Below are 13,964 nucleotides of genomic sequence, written 5' to 3'. Positions count from 1 at the left end.
ACGTGGGTAGTCAATGGGATTATTCATGTGCTTAAAGCCAAGAACAGGATAAAGTGCTTCGCTGAATCTGTTCCTTAGTTTCCACTCCAAACTGGCATCTCCTGCGGAAACTGTTGGCAAATGCTGACCTATAACAGTAGCCAATGTATTTTTTAAGAAAAGGCATTAGCTTTCCAGTGCTGTGAACCCAGAATATTTCTTTAAAGTGCTTTAAGTTCACAAAGTTCTTGAAAAGCATGACTTTGGCAATTCAGTGAACAAAGGCTCAGGGAACATTATACCATTCACATTTTATGTGCCAGAACCACTAAGTTCACTTGGTAGCTCTTATAGTGAAAATCATCAAAAGAAGAGATTCTTAATGGGCATGATATAGCAACAGCTCAGAATGGCACATCATTCATCGTTCATCCATTTAGATGGTGCTACTGATAAACAGACTTTATCTTTGCAAGAAGTGCAAGGAGCAACAAAACGATAACAAATTGGCAGCAAGTTTTAAAATTACTTAAGCAAACAAAATAGCTTAATTGCCAAAGAAAGAATCAGAGCTGCAATTAGCATTGTATTTTCACATTGGCAGAAACCCATTCAGTGTAAAACTTAACTAAAGTCCCTAATAACATGGAAAACTATCTCAATACAAAACGATGGTTTTAATCAAGGATTCCACTTCCATCATTTTCTCTTGCTTTTAGTTTACCAGTCTCAATGGCAACCTCTCCCCTCATAGAAGAAAACTGAAAGGCATACAGCTGGGCAGCCCAAACCCTTAGCAGGCCAAAGTTGCCACTACAGAGGTGCAGCGAATACTTTCTTCCCAGGGACCTTCAAAGTGCTCCCCATTTCAGCGAAAACCCAGTCATCATCAGCCCTTTTAAATTCTGGTTAACTGAACTGATCAAAAATATCTGAGTTTTCTGAATTTTCAACACAGTAGACAGTACACCACAGTGCTACAAACACCAAAATGGTAGGATATCAGCTTGTGTACAAGAGCCATTTTAAAGCTCAAAGCCTCTGAAAGATGCATTTGCTGCAACGAGAAGCAACCCTTAGTGCAGCTCATCCTCCCGCAGCACCTACGAAGGAATTCCCACATGAAATCCACCTTGGAGAGTGAGCAGAAGACTACAGTCACTGAAAAAAAGGGAAAAATAACCTCTAGTTTACTACTACAGTGCGAGCGCTTCCTCTGCCTGTGAAATTCAGCTGGCTCTGGCAGGAAACCCCAGCCGTGCGCCAGCAGCATCCCGCAGCAGCGCGCAGCAGCCCGAGACAGCAACGACACAACCGAGCCCAGAAAACCGCCAGAGAACGTCAGGAAGCCCAAGTGTCCTCTTTTCCCCTACTCCCCGGGGAATCCAACTTCCAAAATATCCCATTGGTACATACAAAAACCTCCACGGTATTACTCATGGTCCGAAGAGATGAAACCACTGCAGTGCTGTAGCCATACACTTATGCTTTACCGTCACCGTTCACAGGCGCTGGCGTGAGCGGAGCTAGGAGGTGAGGACCACTCCAGCCCAAGCCTCCAGCGCTGCTGCAAGGAAAGAAAAATTCCGACACTGTTCATAGGAAAACTTATCCCGTTCAAGGCTTTCTGTTTATTTAATGCAAATGCTATGCAGTACAGATAAATGTCACATCTGATCCACTTCTTGTTAAAAAAATATTGCTAATACACTTTAAATACTTCTTTCTCCTCCCCCAGAGTAAACTTCACTGCGCAGTATTTATTTATCCTTTACTAGCAGTTCATATAAACATTGTACTGAACACTACAATAAAACCCTCTGCAAAGGGGATGGAAGCACTTATCAAAGTCGGAAATCATTCCACCAGCATTTACGCGCTGTAACACAGAACTGACTGGCGTGCACCAGTCCAAGATCACGTCATGATCCTTCATACTCGAGCAAATCTGGCTTGGGCAATCTTTTTGAAACCAATCTAATTCCACAAAGCTGGTTATTAAAAGCGTATCTCATCTAGCATGTTAAAAAGAGACATATTCTGCTAGCCTATCAAATCAAATTCATTCAATCTCTTGCAGTTAACAGACAATATTTAAATAAAAAAGCAGCTAATGATGTCTAAATTTGTCTCTCAATCGCAAAGAAACAGCAGCGGGCATGACGAAGGGGCAGACTCGACTGCCGGCCGCCGCTGCAGATTTTGGGAGCACGGGAGCGCTGCGGCCGGCCTGCGGCCTGACGCCACTACTTACCCAGCGAGCCCGCGCAAAGGGCATGGCCCGTCCCAGGACCTTCAGGCACAACCCCGGGGAGATGCCATGCCGCAAAAAGTGATCCCGCCACAGCCCTCCCAAATGCCCAATGCCACCCTGTGAGCAGCAGAAAAGGAAGCAGCAAACGCCACCGTTTCCCTCCTGCCCCGCTGCTTCGACACCTCCGCAGCAGCGGGGAGAAGGGACGGGGACAAGGGCCATCAGAGCAAGCAAGATGCAAGGCTGGAGAAAGGAAAGAGCTGAGAGAGGAGGTATGGGACTTACTGCACTTAATGCTTCCCGGTGCCAGGCAGGGAGTCATCTCCCGTCATTAATGGACGTGACAAGAAAGTCAAGGATAAAGCTCTAGTGGAGAAACCTATAATATAAGAAAGCACAGAGAGGCGAAGGGAAGAGGGGCACAGGGTGGGAGATGGAAGAGCAGGAAGAGGACACGGGAACCTTTTCAAGGCAGCAAGACCAGATGCAGCATGTGGGACAGGAGAAGCTGAAAGTGGTAGGAGGAAACTGAAACCAAATGCCAAACGCGCTTGCAGCAGAGATGCCTATTGGATCTGTGCGCGCAGGCACCGAGAGCTACTCCATCTCACTGCAGCTCCCTTTTCTAGGGGGAGATGCTGCTTCTCGCTGTGGCAAGAACACCTTAAAAACAAAAACAACAAACACCGTTATCAAGATTTCATAAATAAAATTTACACTGCTTATCAATACCCTCATCACACAGCTGCCTGTCTGACGACGCTCACATTGCCTTGTTTTCTTACAGGTTTAAAGAATTTCTGTTTCCTCACAGTTTAATTCATGTGAAACGTTTTGTTCTCAGAGCCTGTGTACTTGGAGTTTGCTCTGGCCGGGATCCCGCGCTCGGCTGCCAAGCTCATGCGATTCCAATCAGCAGGATCGCTGCCCAAACAAAACACGGCCCCAGATACAGACACCCTCCAAACTGCGGGGAACTTCAGAGCCGCAGGAGAACTTCATGACTGATCCTCTAACATATCTCTACGCTCAGCCAAACTAAACCCCCAGACCTAAGCCAATCTCAGCGTCCAGGGTATTCAGAGATGAAATCTCCAGTTTAGCTGTAATTGCTCAAAAACTGTAGTCCTGCTACAGAGATCAACATCAGAGCAGGAAGGAGTCAATATTTAGAGAACACTAATAATAATAATCATGAAAACAAAATAAATAAAACATCCTTAAAATGTCAGCTGTTAGGAGGTAAAAGAAATCACAGTGCTATAATAAATAGTTTTTTGATCTGTTTCTCCATTAAAGTACCAAAATTCCCAGTCCATTTATTCAGTGGAAATCAGACATATGGATAGGAGATATGCATGTAAATATATATCTGTTTGGATATGGGCTTTTACAGTTCATTACTTTACTGATGACTGTTACACATATCTTAAAATGGGTTGTAGTTTCCAGTGCCCAGTGTTCACAGCATATATTTTATAACGAGAACTTTTTTTTTTTAAACCATCAGTAGCAATAAAGCTTAACAACTTTCATTGATCAGCAACACGAAAGTGAGAGCTGTACAGCCTGCTGCATCAGCTGAGCTCTTCTCATAAATGCATGCTTCCCAAACCTTTGGCCCCAGATACCACTTTTAACCCTCAAATTTTTGTTTATGTTCATATACAGCTGTTTCACCCTCCAGGACTGAAAGTTTTGTTGTACTGCTTAACCTGGTTGCAGCTACACTTAGCACAGCAGAGCACAACTTAGCCACCATTGAACGAGTTCTCCTGCCCCCAAGCCCCATTACAGATAGCTCTGTTGTGTATTTTATTAAATGCAATCATTGTTAATAACATTTACACTTGCAATAACAGCTCTATTCTTTAATTCCTTCCCATCCCTGATGATGGTGGCCTTTAAACTATGTTTAGAAGTCAGCAAACAAAACCAGCCTGGAAAGCACAGTCCCACTACACAGCACTAAATGAAATTAAAGTCATCTCCTCCATCTGCTGCGCATCTTCTCATCACCAAAGCTGCCGGGCGTCCCAAAGAGCACTGCGTCTCTGTGTGCAAGTCCAGATTTTCAACATGGGTTACAATTCCAAAAGTACCAGTGTGCCAAAATTTCTCCGTGCAAGCTCAGGTATTTATCAGCCCAAGCATTTTTCTGGCCAAATGTCAGCCGGAACGCAGGCATGAGAGAGGAGGAAAGGTAAAAACAGGGGGAAGGAAGAGTGGAAAAAATTAAGAAATAAGAGCTGACAAGAAGAGAGAGAGCAAAACAGGACATGCAGGGGAATAGATATGTCAAGTTCATTCACCTTTATTTTGAGCTGACTTCTTAGCTGCTTTCCAGCATATTTTCCCCCTAACATGAGCTTGCAGCCGACGCGTTACCCGGCGTCACTGGCCCAGCGTCAGAACAATGGAATCCTGCAGCACGGACCAGCCTGGTGCTTTTTCAATTTGCTCCTGGAGGCTTTCCAACAATTTCTGTGTCAGAGGATGCTTTAAAAAGTTCTTTCTCTGCACTCTGAGACTTGCAGAGCAAGCCCAGCTCGTACAATACCTGCCAGCCAGCCACTGCATTCCCAAACACCCTTTCAAAACAGCGTTTCAGTCATTCTCTCATTCTTCCCCTTCATTTTCTGCAATAAATCAATAACTTGTTAAGCAGTTATGCAGTGCAGTGACCTGGCCTTGCCTCCCGAAGACGTGTTCTCCGAGCTGGGGATACGGATTGAGTGATGGAGGTGTCTGCTGCAAGCAGGGAATTTGCCCTGGTTAGTTGCTAGAGCTTATGTTGTGCCTAACACTGTGCAGAAACAAACGGTGCAAACCCTTGCCAAAAATACTTAGGTACTTGCTTAAATACAAACCAAATGAACTTTTTGGATAAGACTGTTGAATTCTTATGTTTACAGCTACAAGAGATAATGATAATCTATTCCTTCCTCTAAAGCTGTCCATTTTATCACTGACCCCAGTCAGGCCTTTGATGCCAATTTACAGCACTGTGGAAACGCTCTAAGCATTTAATCCCAGCGTTCCCAAGGGTCTCGGAGAAGGGATCCTCCTCCTGCCCTGGATTAGGCCATCTCCACGAGACAGACCTGCTCCTTCAGCAGTCGCCCTCCTTTTTGGAAAGCCTCCATCCGGGGCATGCCACACCGCCAAAAGCCCCCCTTTCTCAGTGCCCCAAGGAGATGCTATGGGGCTCCAGCCCCCGCTCCCCACTGCCCCTCAGCATCCCCCAGGACCCACGCCGTGGGTGATGCACAATACAGGTAAAACTTGGGTCCCACTGAAGTAGGGCTGTATAAGGAGATTTCACACCGGGTCTTCCCGGCTCTCCCAAGCCATGGATGAGAACAGTGCTCAGGACAGCCTGCAGCAGGAACAAGGGAGTCTGCAGAAAGCGATCAAAAACATCCTTCTGCAACGTGTCTAGTTAATGCAGCGAAGCTTCAGGCTTGGATAACTGACAGGATTTGCACCAAGAAACCTTTAAAATAAAAAATAAAACCAAAAAAAAACCCCACCAAAAAAAATTCATTTGCATTCCCATTTCTCCTGCGACTTCATTACTCAGTAAGTTGAGCCAAGTCAGATGCAAAATTATTCTGCTATTTTTTCAGTGCAGAATGATTTAACTATAGTAGCCAAGATGGGTCCTCCTCTTTGTTCGCACCAACCTGCTGCATGCCCAGAACAGCTCTCTCATACCCAAGGGTTGTAGAAAGAGGTTAAATCTGCATAGCCTTTTCAAGGTTCTTCCAAAGTAATTAATGTTTTCTGATGTTTCCATTTTTTCTGAGGTTCAAAGGACAAGTCCCAGCACTTGATGAGAAGGGAGATAAGCTTCCAAGTGCTCACAAGTGAAACACCCAAACCCAGAGATATTCAGAAATTCCAGCTGCTCTGCAAAACCTCAGCTGCTTCTTCGCTTGTCAGCAAAGTTCGGATGTTTTTTGCAGAAGCCTAACTAATGCCTCTGCTCAGTATTAAGTATTAAGAATCAAAATGCTAGTCATTTTATTTATACATAAATACATAGACATATATACCTCCAGATTCCTCCAGAACAGAAGTAAAACCTGCACCGTGACATTCAGCCCGAAGCCCTTATCCCCTCAGGGCACCGTTAATACACCATCTGCAAGTCCATACGGGACCGATTAGCAAGAGCCGACTCCTCACGCAGGCGCCGCAGCGTCACTCTGGAGGAATCCACAGTGATTAAACGAACGCAAGTAATTCCATTCTGGCAACACGTGTTCGGCCCTCACTAATTCCCTGTCTTTAGGAATCCCATGTGCCACGAAAGGACTATCCCTGCTCCCACAAAAATCCATGGCAAAACAAACATTGAGCTCAGCAGGAACCGAACCAGGTCCTGTCTCCACCACTGCTACACATGTGCTCCTACATGCCCTATTACTACCAGTTTTTACCAGAGGAGTGAAGCATTGCCGTTTCAGTCCTGTAAGTCAACGCAGCCAATGGGATGAATTGCATTGAATTATGGATTTTTAAACTGTTTAATTTAAACCAAACCAAACCAAAAGCTCAATACTACCCAAATGTTTCAAAACCAGCATAATTTTAAGACTCCAGGTCTGTTAGGACCATCATTCAGCCATTCGGGCCGTGAAGGTTACTTCCTGTTTTTACAATAACTGTACCGACAGACTCTTGCTTTTGTCCAATCTGCTCCAAATTTCGTTTGACGCAGAGGTGACTTGCAAGTTTTCCAAGCAGAAAACATGTGCAGAATAAACAGTCGTGCACAGCAACAGAGAAGCAGAAAAGGAACATCCTTATTCTCCATAGGTCCTCAACTTTCTTTTTTCCCCCTGCACCCTAAATGAGATCCAGTCTCAGCCACAAATAAATTTGCACCAAGAAAAGCTAGTCAGCTTTGAATCTGTGAGTTTTGGTTCAACTCTGAGCAAAGAAGTTACAGGAAAAACAAGGAATGTGAGTGAGTCGGGTTCATTTTCTTTTTTAAAGGTTCCCCGGTGCAAATCCTGTCAATTAGCACAAACAAAACTGCAACATTTTTCAGGCTTAAGAGAAATGAAACAGTGTAGAATGCAAACATCCAGGGAAAACGGTCCAAGCTTTTAAAGCTCTGAGCTTCTCTAGACACATATCTAACATAAACCCCCATAACATAACATGATGGAAGTATTCTGAATACCCATAATGTTTACGGTCTCCAATTTACCTACATTGGCAGCTAGTTACAGATCTGAAAAAACAACAATATTAAAATAAATGAACTGCCTGTCCAACATTTCCCCACTGTCGTCTTCCCTTGCCCCATTCAATTTAACTTATAAGCTTTACTGATGTAGTTATTCCAGCATCCCTCAGAGTGCATAAAGTTGTAATTCTACAGGAGACATTAACAAGGTGGCTTTTATCAAACTTGATGCATCTGAAATCTAAATTATTTACCCTGAAAAAGAAGGGAGTGAAAGAATTCAGGAGCCTCTGATAAAATATTAAAGTATTGAATCTTATGAATAGCAATTAGTCATTGCTTTGGAAAAAAAAAATGGTTCAAGACAAATATTTTTTTAATGAAAAAAGGCACGTATTTGGCTGAAAAAACAAACTGATGCAAAATGTTTGAACAGCTTTACAAATTCATTTCTCTATAATTATACCAAGTTTGCTAAAAAATCCACTTTTACAACCACCACCACCACAAATAAATAATTGCCAAAATAAATCCAGTAGATTGCCATGCAAAAATGTGTTTTCTGTAGCTTAGTCTTATGATAATGCTTTTTATAGCATGTCTTTCGGCTCAGATTTGCAGTTTTTTTCCCTTTGCGTTCTGATCACTAAGCACAAGGGTTACCAATCTTAAAATTCACCTCTTATACTTGAAATACTTCATGCCGCAGCCTTACCGATGGCTTCTGAACTGTGCCTAAGCTATTTGCATAGGTGTAGCCTATATAATTGAGACAGTCCTTCCAAAAAATCTCTGGGGCGAAATGATAAGTGATGTAAATGAGGGTAACTTGGCCTAAAAAGAGAGAGAGAGACTAATTCTAAGCATTTACTGACATGGCAGTAACCAGGTAGACTGCAGGTAGGAGGCAGACGGGTGCACACACACACACACAGATTGAGTATGGATCTCCAGTGCTGCTTTTGCCCCAGTTCTGCAACGGGAAAGGAAGCCGTAGAGGACTTTTCAAGGGAATCTGCCAAAGCTCCTGGACTCTTCTCCAAATATTATCAGGAAATATTACTGTTTAGTTCATCGTGTTTAATGCAGTTTCTCACTTTTGGAAAGGCAAAATGATTTAGAAAGTAATCAGAATAAATGCTGACCTATTAGCTAGTACCATCAAGGCCAACTATGCTGATGGAGCACCATCCATCAAAAGGGAACTTTGACAGAGAACTTCTCTGCTTTAAGCTATAAGGCATACTGAGAATAAAGCAAAGGCTACAGAAGACCTTATGGCTCATCACCACTCACCTCTATTAGATTTTTCATTACGGCTGCTGTGATTCTCAAGCCTGTCCATGGCAAACCTTTCTTTGCCTACGTGCTTTCCAAGCACATTCAGCACAAAATGTGCCACATGGGTACGGAATAAGGTTTTGCCTTAGGACTAGACTTGGAAAGTCAGAGCAGAACACTCAAAATGGACATTTCTCTACCTGAGGGTTGACTCAGAGGTAGATGCCAGTGGTCAATTTTCCTGCTTTCTGAGCATGGCCATTATTTAAAGGAAAGCCTGTAAAAATGTTTGTATTGTTGGTAAGTTATTTGCAAAGTCCAACACTGGTAAAACATTTTTGTTCCAAAATACAAGAAAAAAACCACAACAATTCAGTCCAGAAGCAAAGCTTGAAACAGATAACCTCAAAAGTGGAAAGTCTGAGCAAGGTGTGAACTGAAGTCAGTGATTTTGAGAAGGAACTTTAGCTCCACATCAATCACCCATTGCCACATCCCCTCAAATAGAGGGGCCTTTAATCCAACTACATTATTTTCAGTCTCTAGATAGTGTTAGGAGTGTAAGGTATCCTTCTTTAATATTTATTCAATTTCACATCCCAGGTTCTCTACCTGGAACAGATTTTCAGATGACCTTAGAAAAGCTTCTGAAATTACATCAGCAGATTTGCATGCACAACAATTTGCACAAGCCAAACCTACAGTTTTACAAGACGATCAGATAGATAAACATCTGCCCACTCAATTCTGAGCAGCTGAGGAGAGTAAAAGACCTTTGATCATTCAACAAAGCCTGTTCCCTCTTGGGTGCAATCCAGCAACCACCACAATCAAAATGTTCCAACTTTTGTTTTTCACATCTTTAACTGCGGGTTGGGCAGCATGTGCATCTCGATGTCATCCATACTACAATGAGCACAACACAGAAAACCAGAAGTTGCAGAGCTAAAACCTCTCCCTGCAGAAACGGGAACATAAATGTAATGACATTTGCTGCTGTTCAAGAGCAAGAAAGCGTATGCAGCTATCCACAAAAGACAACAATGGTTTTTGACTTTGACACAATGAAAAAAACTAAGTAACGAGTGGATCTGCTTAAACACTGGGTTTTACAAGGAATGGATTTGTAGAAATAAAGGTCAGAAATTACTTAAAAGCCACGGTATTGCACGCAGCCTTCCATCACTAGCATAAAGATGAGGAAGGAACCAGCTTCTCCAACACATTAAATGGGGCTGTGGTTATAATCTGTTTCCCCTGTAGCATCTCTAGAAAAGTGATTAGTTTGACTCCTGCCCTACAACATGAGCATTTCCACTTTCATGTTTCATCTCCACTACACTTGGAAATTAACAGACTCTTGCGACTGTCACTGATGTTGCCAATCTGACAGAGTAAAGCTGATCCCGAAGCAGGTTTGAGATTGCCTTTTATGCTCATGCAGCAGACAAATCACAAATGCGGTTTACCATTAAGCTGCCAATATTTAAAAGTGTTTAATGGTGCACGATGTGCCTGAATGGGGAAAGAGTGCAAGCATCTGTACAGAGAACAAATTAGTTCATCAGCTTCACTACAGCTTTCCTCCTTGCTTTTCTCCCTGAATGTGCATTTCTGTACTGGAGAATGGAAGTAAAACGCGGCTTGAGGGTTATTTATCTGCTGAATTACCACCTCAGACCAGACAATGCTGGGGAAGAAACAGGGGACAACTCTGAAAACCGTGTGAGCAATGAATGCACCAGTGAAGAAATAACACACCCGGAGCTATGGCAACTCCTACCACCGGCACCCCAGTGCCCTGGCCTGGGTGAAAGACTCCCAGGGGCTGCTTGCTCCCTGTAGTAGGTTAGATATAACGAGCCTGACCAGCCGCCACGGCTGCTTCACCATCATCAGCGGTCACGGGGGGGCTCTCTCTTCATTTCCGTAGGTTGTTACGCGTGCACACGGAACAGCAGGGACAAGCGATACTAGGCTCATTCTTCCCCAGCCCATTCGATTTGGAAGGGGTTCTTCTCCAGTTCACTGCACAAAGTGTTCTGGCTTCAGCCTCTTTGCTGTTTGGCACATGATCAAACCGTATTTAGCGGAAATACAATTCTATAGAAATTGCATCTTAATAAACTGCATCTTACTTCTCTTTCCTATCCACGTTCAAAGGGAAAGAGCACTACAGGGCTTCCCAAGCCATCCCTGCATGAACATTACTTTCCATCCAGACACATTTCAACTCTCAAAACCACATTCACTATGAAAAATAAAAGCACAGCAAAGAGGCTAAGTTGTCTTCCCATATTATATTCACTTAATATTCATAAGCAGTTTCTCAGAGAAGTCCTCCAGGCACAGTTTTAATGTTTAAGCAAATCTTGCTCCTTTTTAACCATTCACTGATGCAGAGCCGATAGCCCAGCTCATTAAGAATTACAAGACAAAAGTTTCAAGAACTGCCATAATTTATGGGGCAGAGAGTTCAGTCACGCTCCACACAGCGCCGCAGCTGCGCAACACTGACCGTCTCCGATGCTCCCTGAATTCAGTGCTGAAACTCCTAGTTTTGGGGCTCAGCTGCCCACAGGGCATAAAGGCGCCCTGCCAGGCTTCCTACTACAGCAATGAACAACGCTTCTGGGACCTGCAGCTTCCCCAGAAGCTTAGGTAGATAGAGAAAACACATGAATCCCACCCAAGTGACAACTTCCTCTTGGAGTTAAGTGCTTACACCCATTTTATCAGCTATAAAACTCATGGGAGAGAGGATGGCAGGAGAGGCAGCTTTGTGATTACGCTATTTACCTTGCATGTGGGCAAAGAACACTTAAACAGCTAGTTTTATTAAAAATAAAGACCTGAGTCCAAAATGCTGGGAGAGCTCAGACCTTTGGGAGCAGAGGGATGGTTGTCTCACTTTATGCTGTTGGATCTCAGTTGTTGGTCGGCCGGTTCAAGGAGACATTGACTTGACATCTCAGCTAGACTAGACGCTGTATCAAAGCGAGACGCTGTCTATCCAGAGCGCGCTCCTGATCTATACTGACTCTGCAGACATCATATTGCTCTGTTTAATGCTTCATTCTAGGAGAGAACCTCATTTTTAAAATAAAGCCCACTAGAAGGAGATTAACTGCCCTTAAAAAATACTTAACAACCTCTTCGCATGTTATCGAGTGGCCCGTACATATGCCAGATGAGTACTGTAGAAGACGATAATGCATTAAATAAACACTTCTGTTTAAAATCCATAAGCCTACTTGCGACGAATTTGAGACATACAAATATCTACAGCTTACTCAGTCCAAGAATCCTCTGCTTTCAAAATGTCCATTCAGCAGCCCTGCCAGATACTGCTTCACAATACTACAGGCTCACTTATTCATAAACAAATCATTAACATTCTTGACATAAATCCATAGTGTACAACAAATCCCAGCTATGATAATGTTTTACTACATTTGCTGTGCCCATCATGAATGGGAGTTCTGTTCTCACAAAAAAAACATCCTCAACAAATAAAAGGCAAGTTATTCTCTGTGAGAAAACTGCCAGTATGAAATGCTTATGCACAAATTACAAATTAATTATCAAGTTCATATAGTAATAAACCTTGTGTTCAGTTAGTGAAATCAGCTGTCACAATTTATGCAAGAAATTTCCTTGCAAGGACTCTTAATAACTAATAAACACTGATAGTTACACACAGCACTACAGACTTTCTTAATTTTCTCAGCTACAAGGAAAACCTTTTACGCATTCCTGTTTCTCCAAACCAGAGCAGAAAACTCATTTGAAAAGATTTTTCTAAATCCCTTCAGCATTCACTCCTCTGCATAGATTTACAGTTCTTTATCAGAGGTTTTCAGCCAAGTCTTGCACTGATTAAAGCCCATTTTTACACACACAAAGCTTAAATTAGATCAACTAAAATGAATGAAACATTAATTAACATGTCAAGGACAGGTTACCTATTCTCACTGAATCTACCTGCATCCATGGCAGCACCCAGCAGCAGTTTAAACCAGGTTTTCCCATAAAAGGGTGAGCAGGTAAAGCCTTTTAGTACAGGGGCGCTGGCACCCGCGGCTGCTGGGGGGCCGAGCGAGGTTACGCACCCCGGCAGCCCCCCACGACGGACCCCGTCCGGCTACGCAGCATCCAGCCACCGGCCCTCCACCAGCAACGCGGGGGAAATTGGAGATTTAAATCCTTATCGTTTCCCTCAATGCACTCCCCTTGCTGCCAGGGGCCCCGCACTGGCCACGTTCAAAGCATTAAAAGAGAGAGTAGAAGACAGTAAAACTTTCTGCCGACGCTCTTGGCAGATCAGGAGCAGGCTCAAAAGCAACTGCATTTCTCAGCGGGCTGATAAACACAATACAGAGAGTTTTCTACGCTGGCTGCCAGCTCGACCCAATAAATGAAAGATGTTTTCAATTCGGGAAAAGATGCATGTGCACTGAAACATTTAATATCCAGCATAAACCAAATGCTGCTATCTTCAGCCCCAGTCCTGCAAGAAATTAGGCCCCCACTTAATGTTCAGGGAAGCGGCCTGTTGGCATTCGTGTCTGCTCACAGTATGTAAGAATCAGCACGTGGCTAAAACTTTGCAGAAATGAGACCTTTGTTGTTTCTATAAAAGTGCACATGTATTTATAATTAAGTTAAAGCATTTATTAGGGGCATGCCCTCTCTTTTTATTATTTCAATTGACACGGCTTTTCCCTTTACAGCTTTTTCCAGTTTCAGCTATGTGAGAATTTAACCGCAGCATATACGTTGCAGCGTATATATATAGCTATATATACTATATATAGCATGAATAATAACTTGAGGTCTTCAGGCCTGAGCTGAGTGATGTTCTGTAACTCACAACAGCAGATTTACAAGATATATTTGTGGGTTTTGCTATGTACCCAGCCACCTAAAATATTTCAAACCTATCTTTGCCAAAGAACGCAGCTACCAAAGAATTACTGGAGGTGTCTGGCCCGACTTTGGTATCGCAGAGGTCGGCATCCTCAGCAGCTCCTGCCTTCACCCCCGAGCTCCCAGCTTTGTAACATACCTGTTAGTACGGAAACCAGGCAGGGCGGAAAGACTCTGAGGGATGATGATAAATTTAGGAATCATCTTGTTTCTCCCAGCAAAGTGTCAAAAGCCCCTGGGCTGCCCCATGTTAAACTGAAAGGGTAAAACCAGACTACTCTGCTATTGCATACGCCGGCTGCCCTTCGCTGCCCGGCACTC

At 43.4% G+C, this 13,964-nt stretch overlaps 1 protein-coding gene across 4 annotated transcripts in view; it reads right to left on the bottom strand.

The window, feature by feature from the left end:
• Positions 1–13,964, bottom strand: part of PID1 (phosphotyrosine interaction domain containing 1) — an 84,392-nt gene that overhangs the window by 53,264 nt on the left and 17,164 nt on the right. The window contains exon 1 of one of the 4 annotated variants that reach the window (XM_013944403.2): positions 4,546–4,611. The exons of 2 other annotated variants lie outside the window; for them this stretch is intronic. In XM_013944403.2, the coding sequence (XP_013799857.1) occupies positions 4,546–4,599 (54 nt within the window). In that variant the 5' untranslated portion in view covers positions 4,600–4,611. Of the gene's footprint in view, positions 1–1,395; positions 1,498–4,545; positions 4,612–13,964 lie in introns of those variants that run through there. One more of the 4 variants, XM_013944405.2, reaches the window with a different exon arrangement.

Source organism: Apteryx mantelli, chromosome 9, assembly GCF_036417845.1.
Source record: "Apteryx mantelli isolate bAptMan1 chromosome 9, bAptMan1.hap1, whole genome shotgun sequence".
Lineage (NCBI taxonomy): Eukaryota > Metazoa > Chordata > Aves > Apterygiformes > Apterygidae > Apteryx > Apteryx mantelli.
The sequence above is the reverse complement of the archived record's forward strand: the minus strand, read 5'-3'. Positions and strand labels throughout refer to the sequence as shown.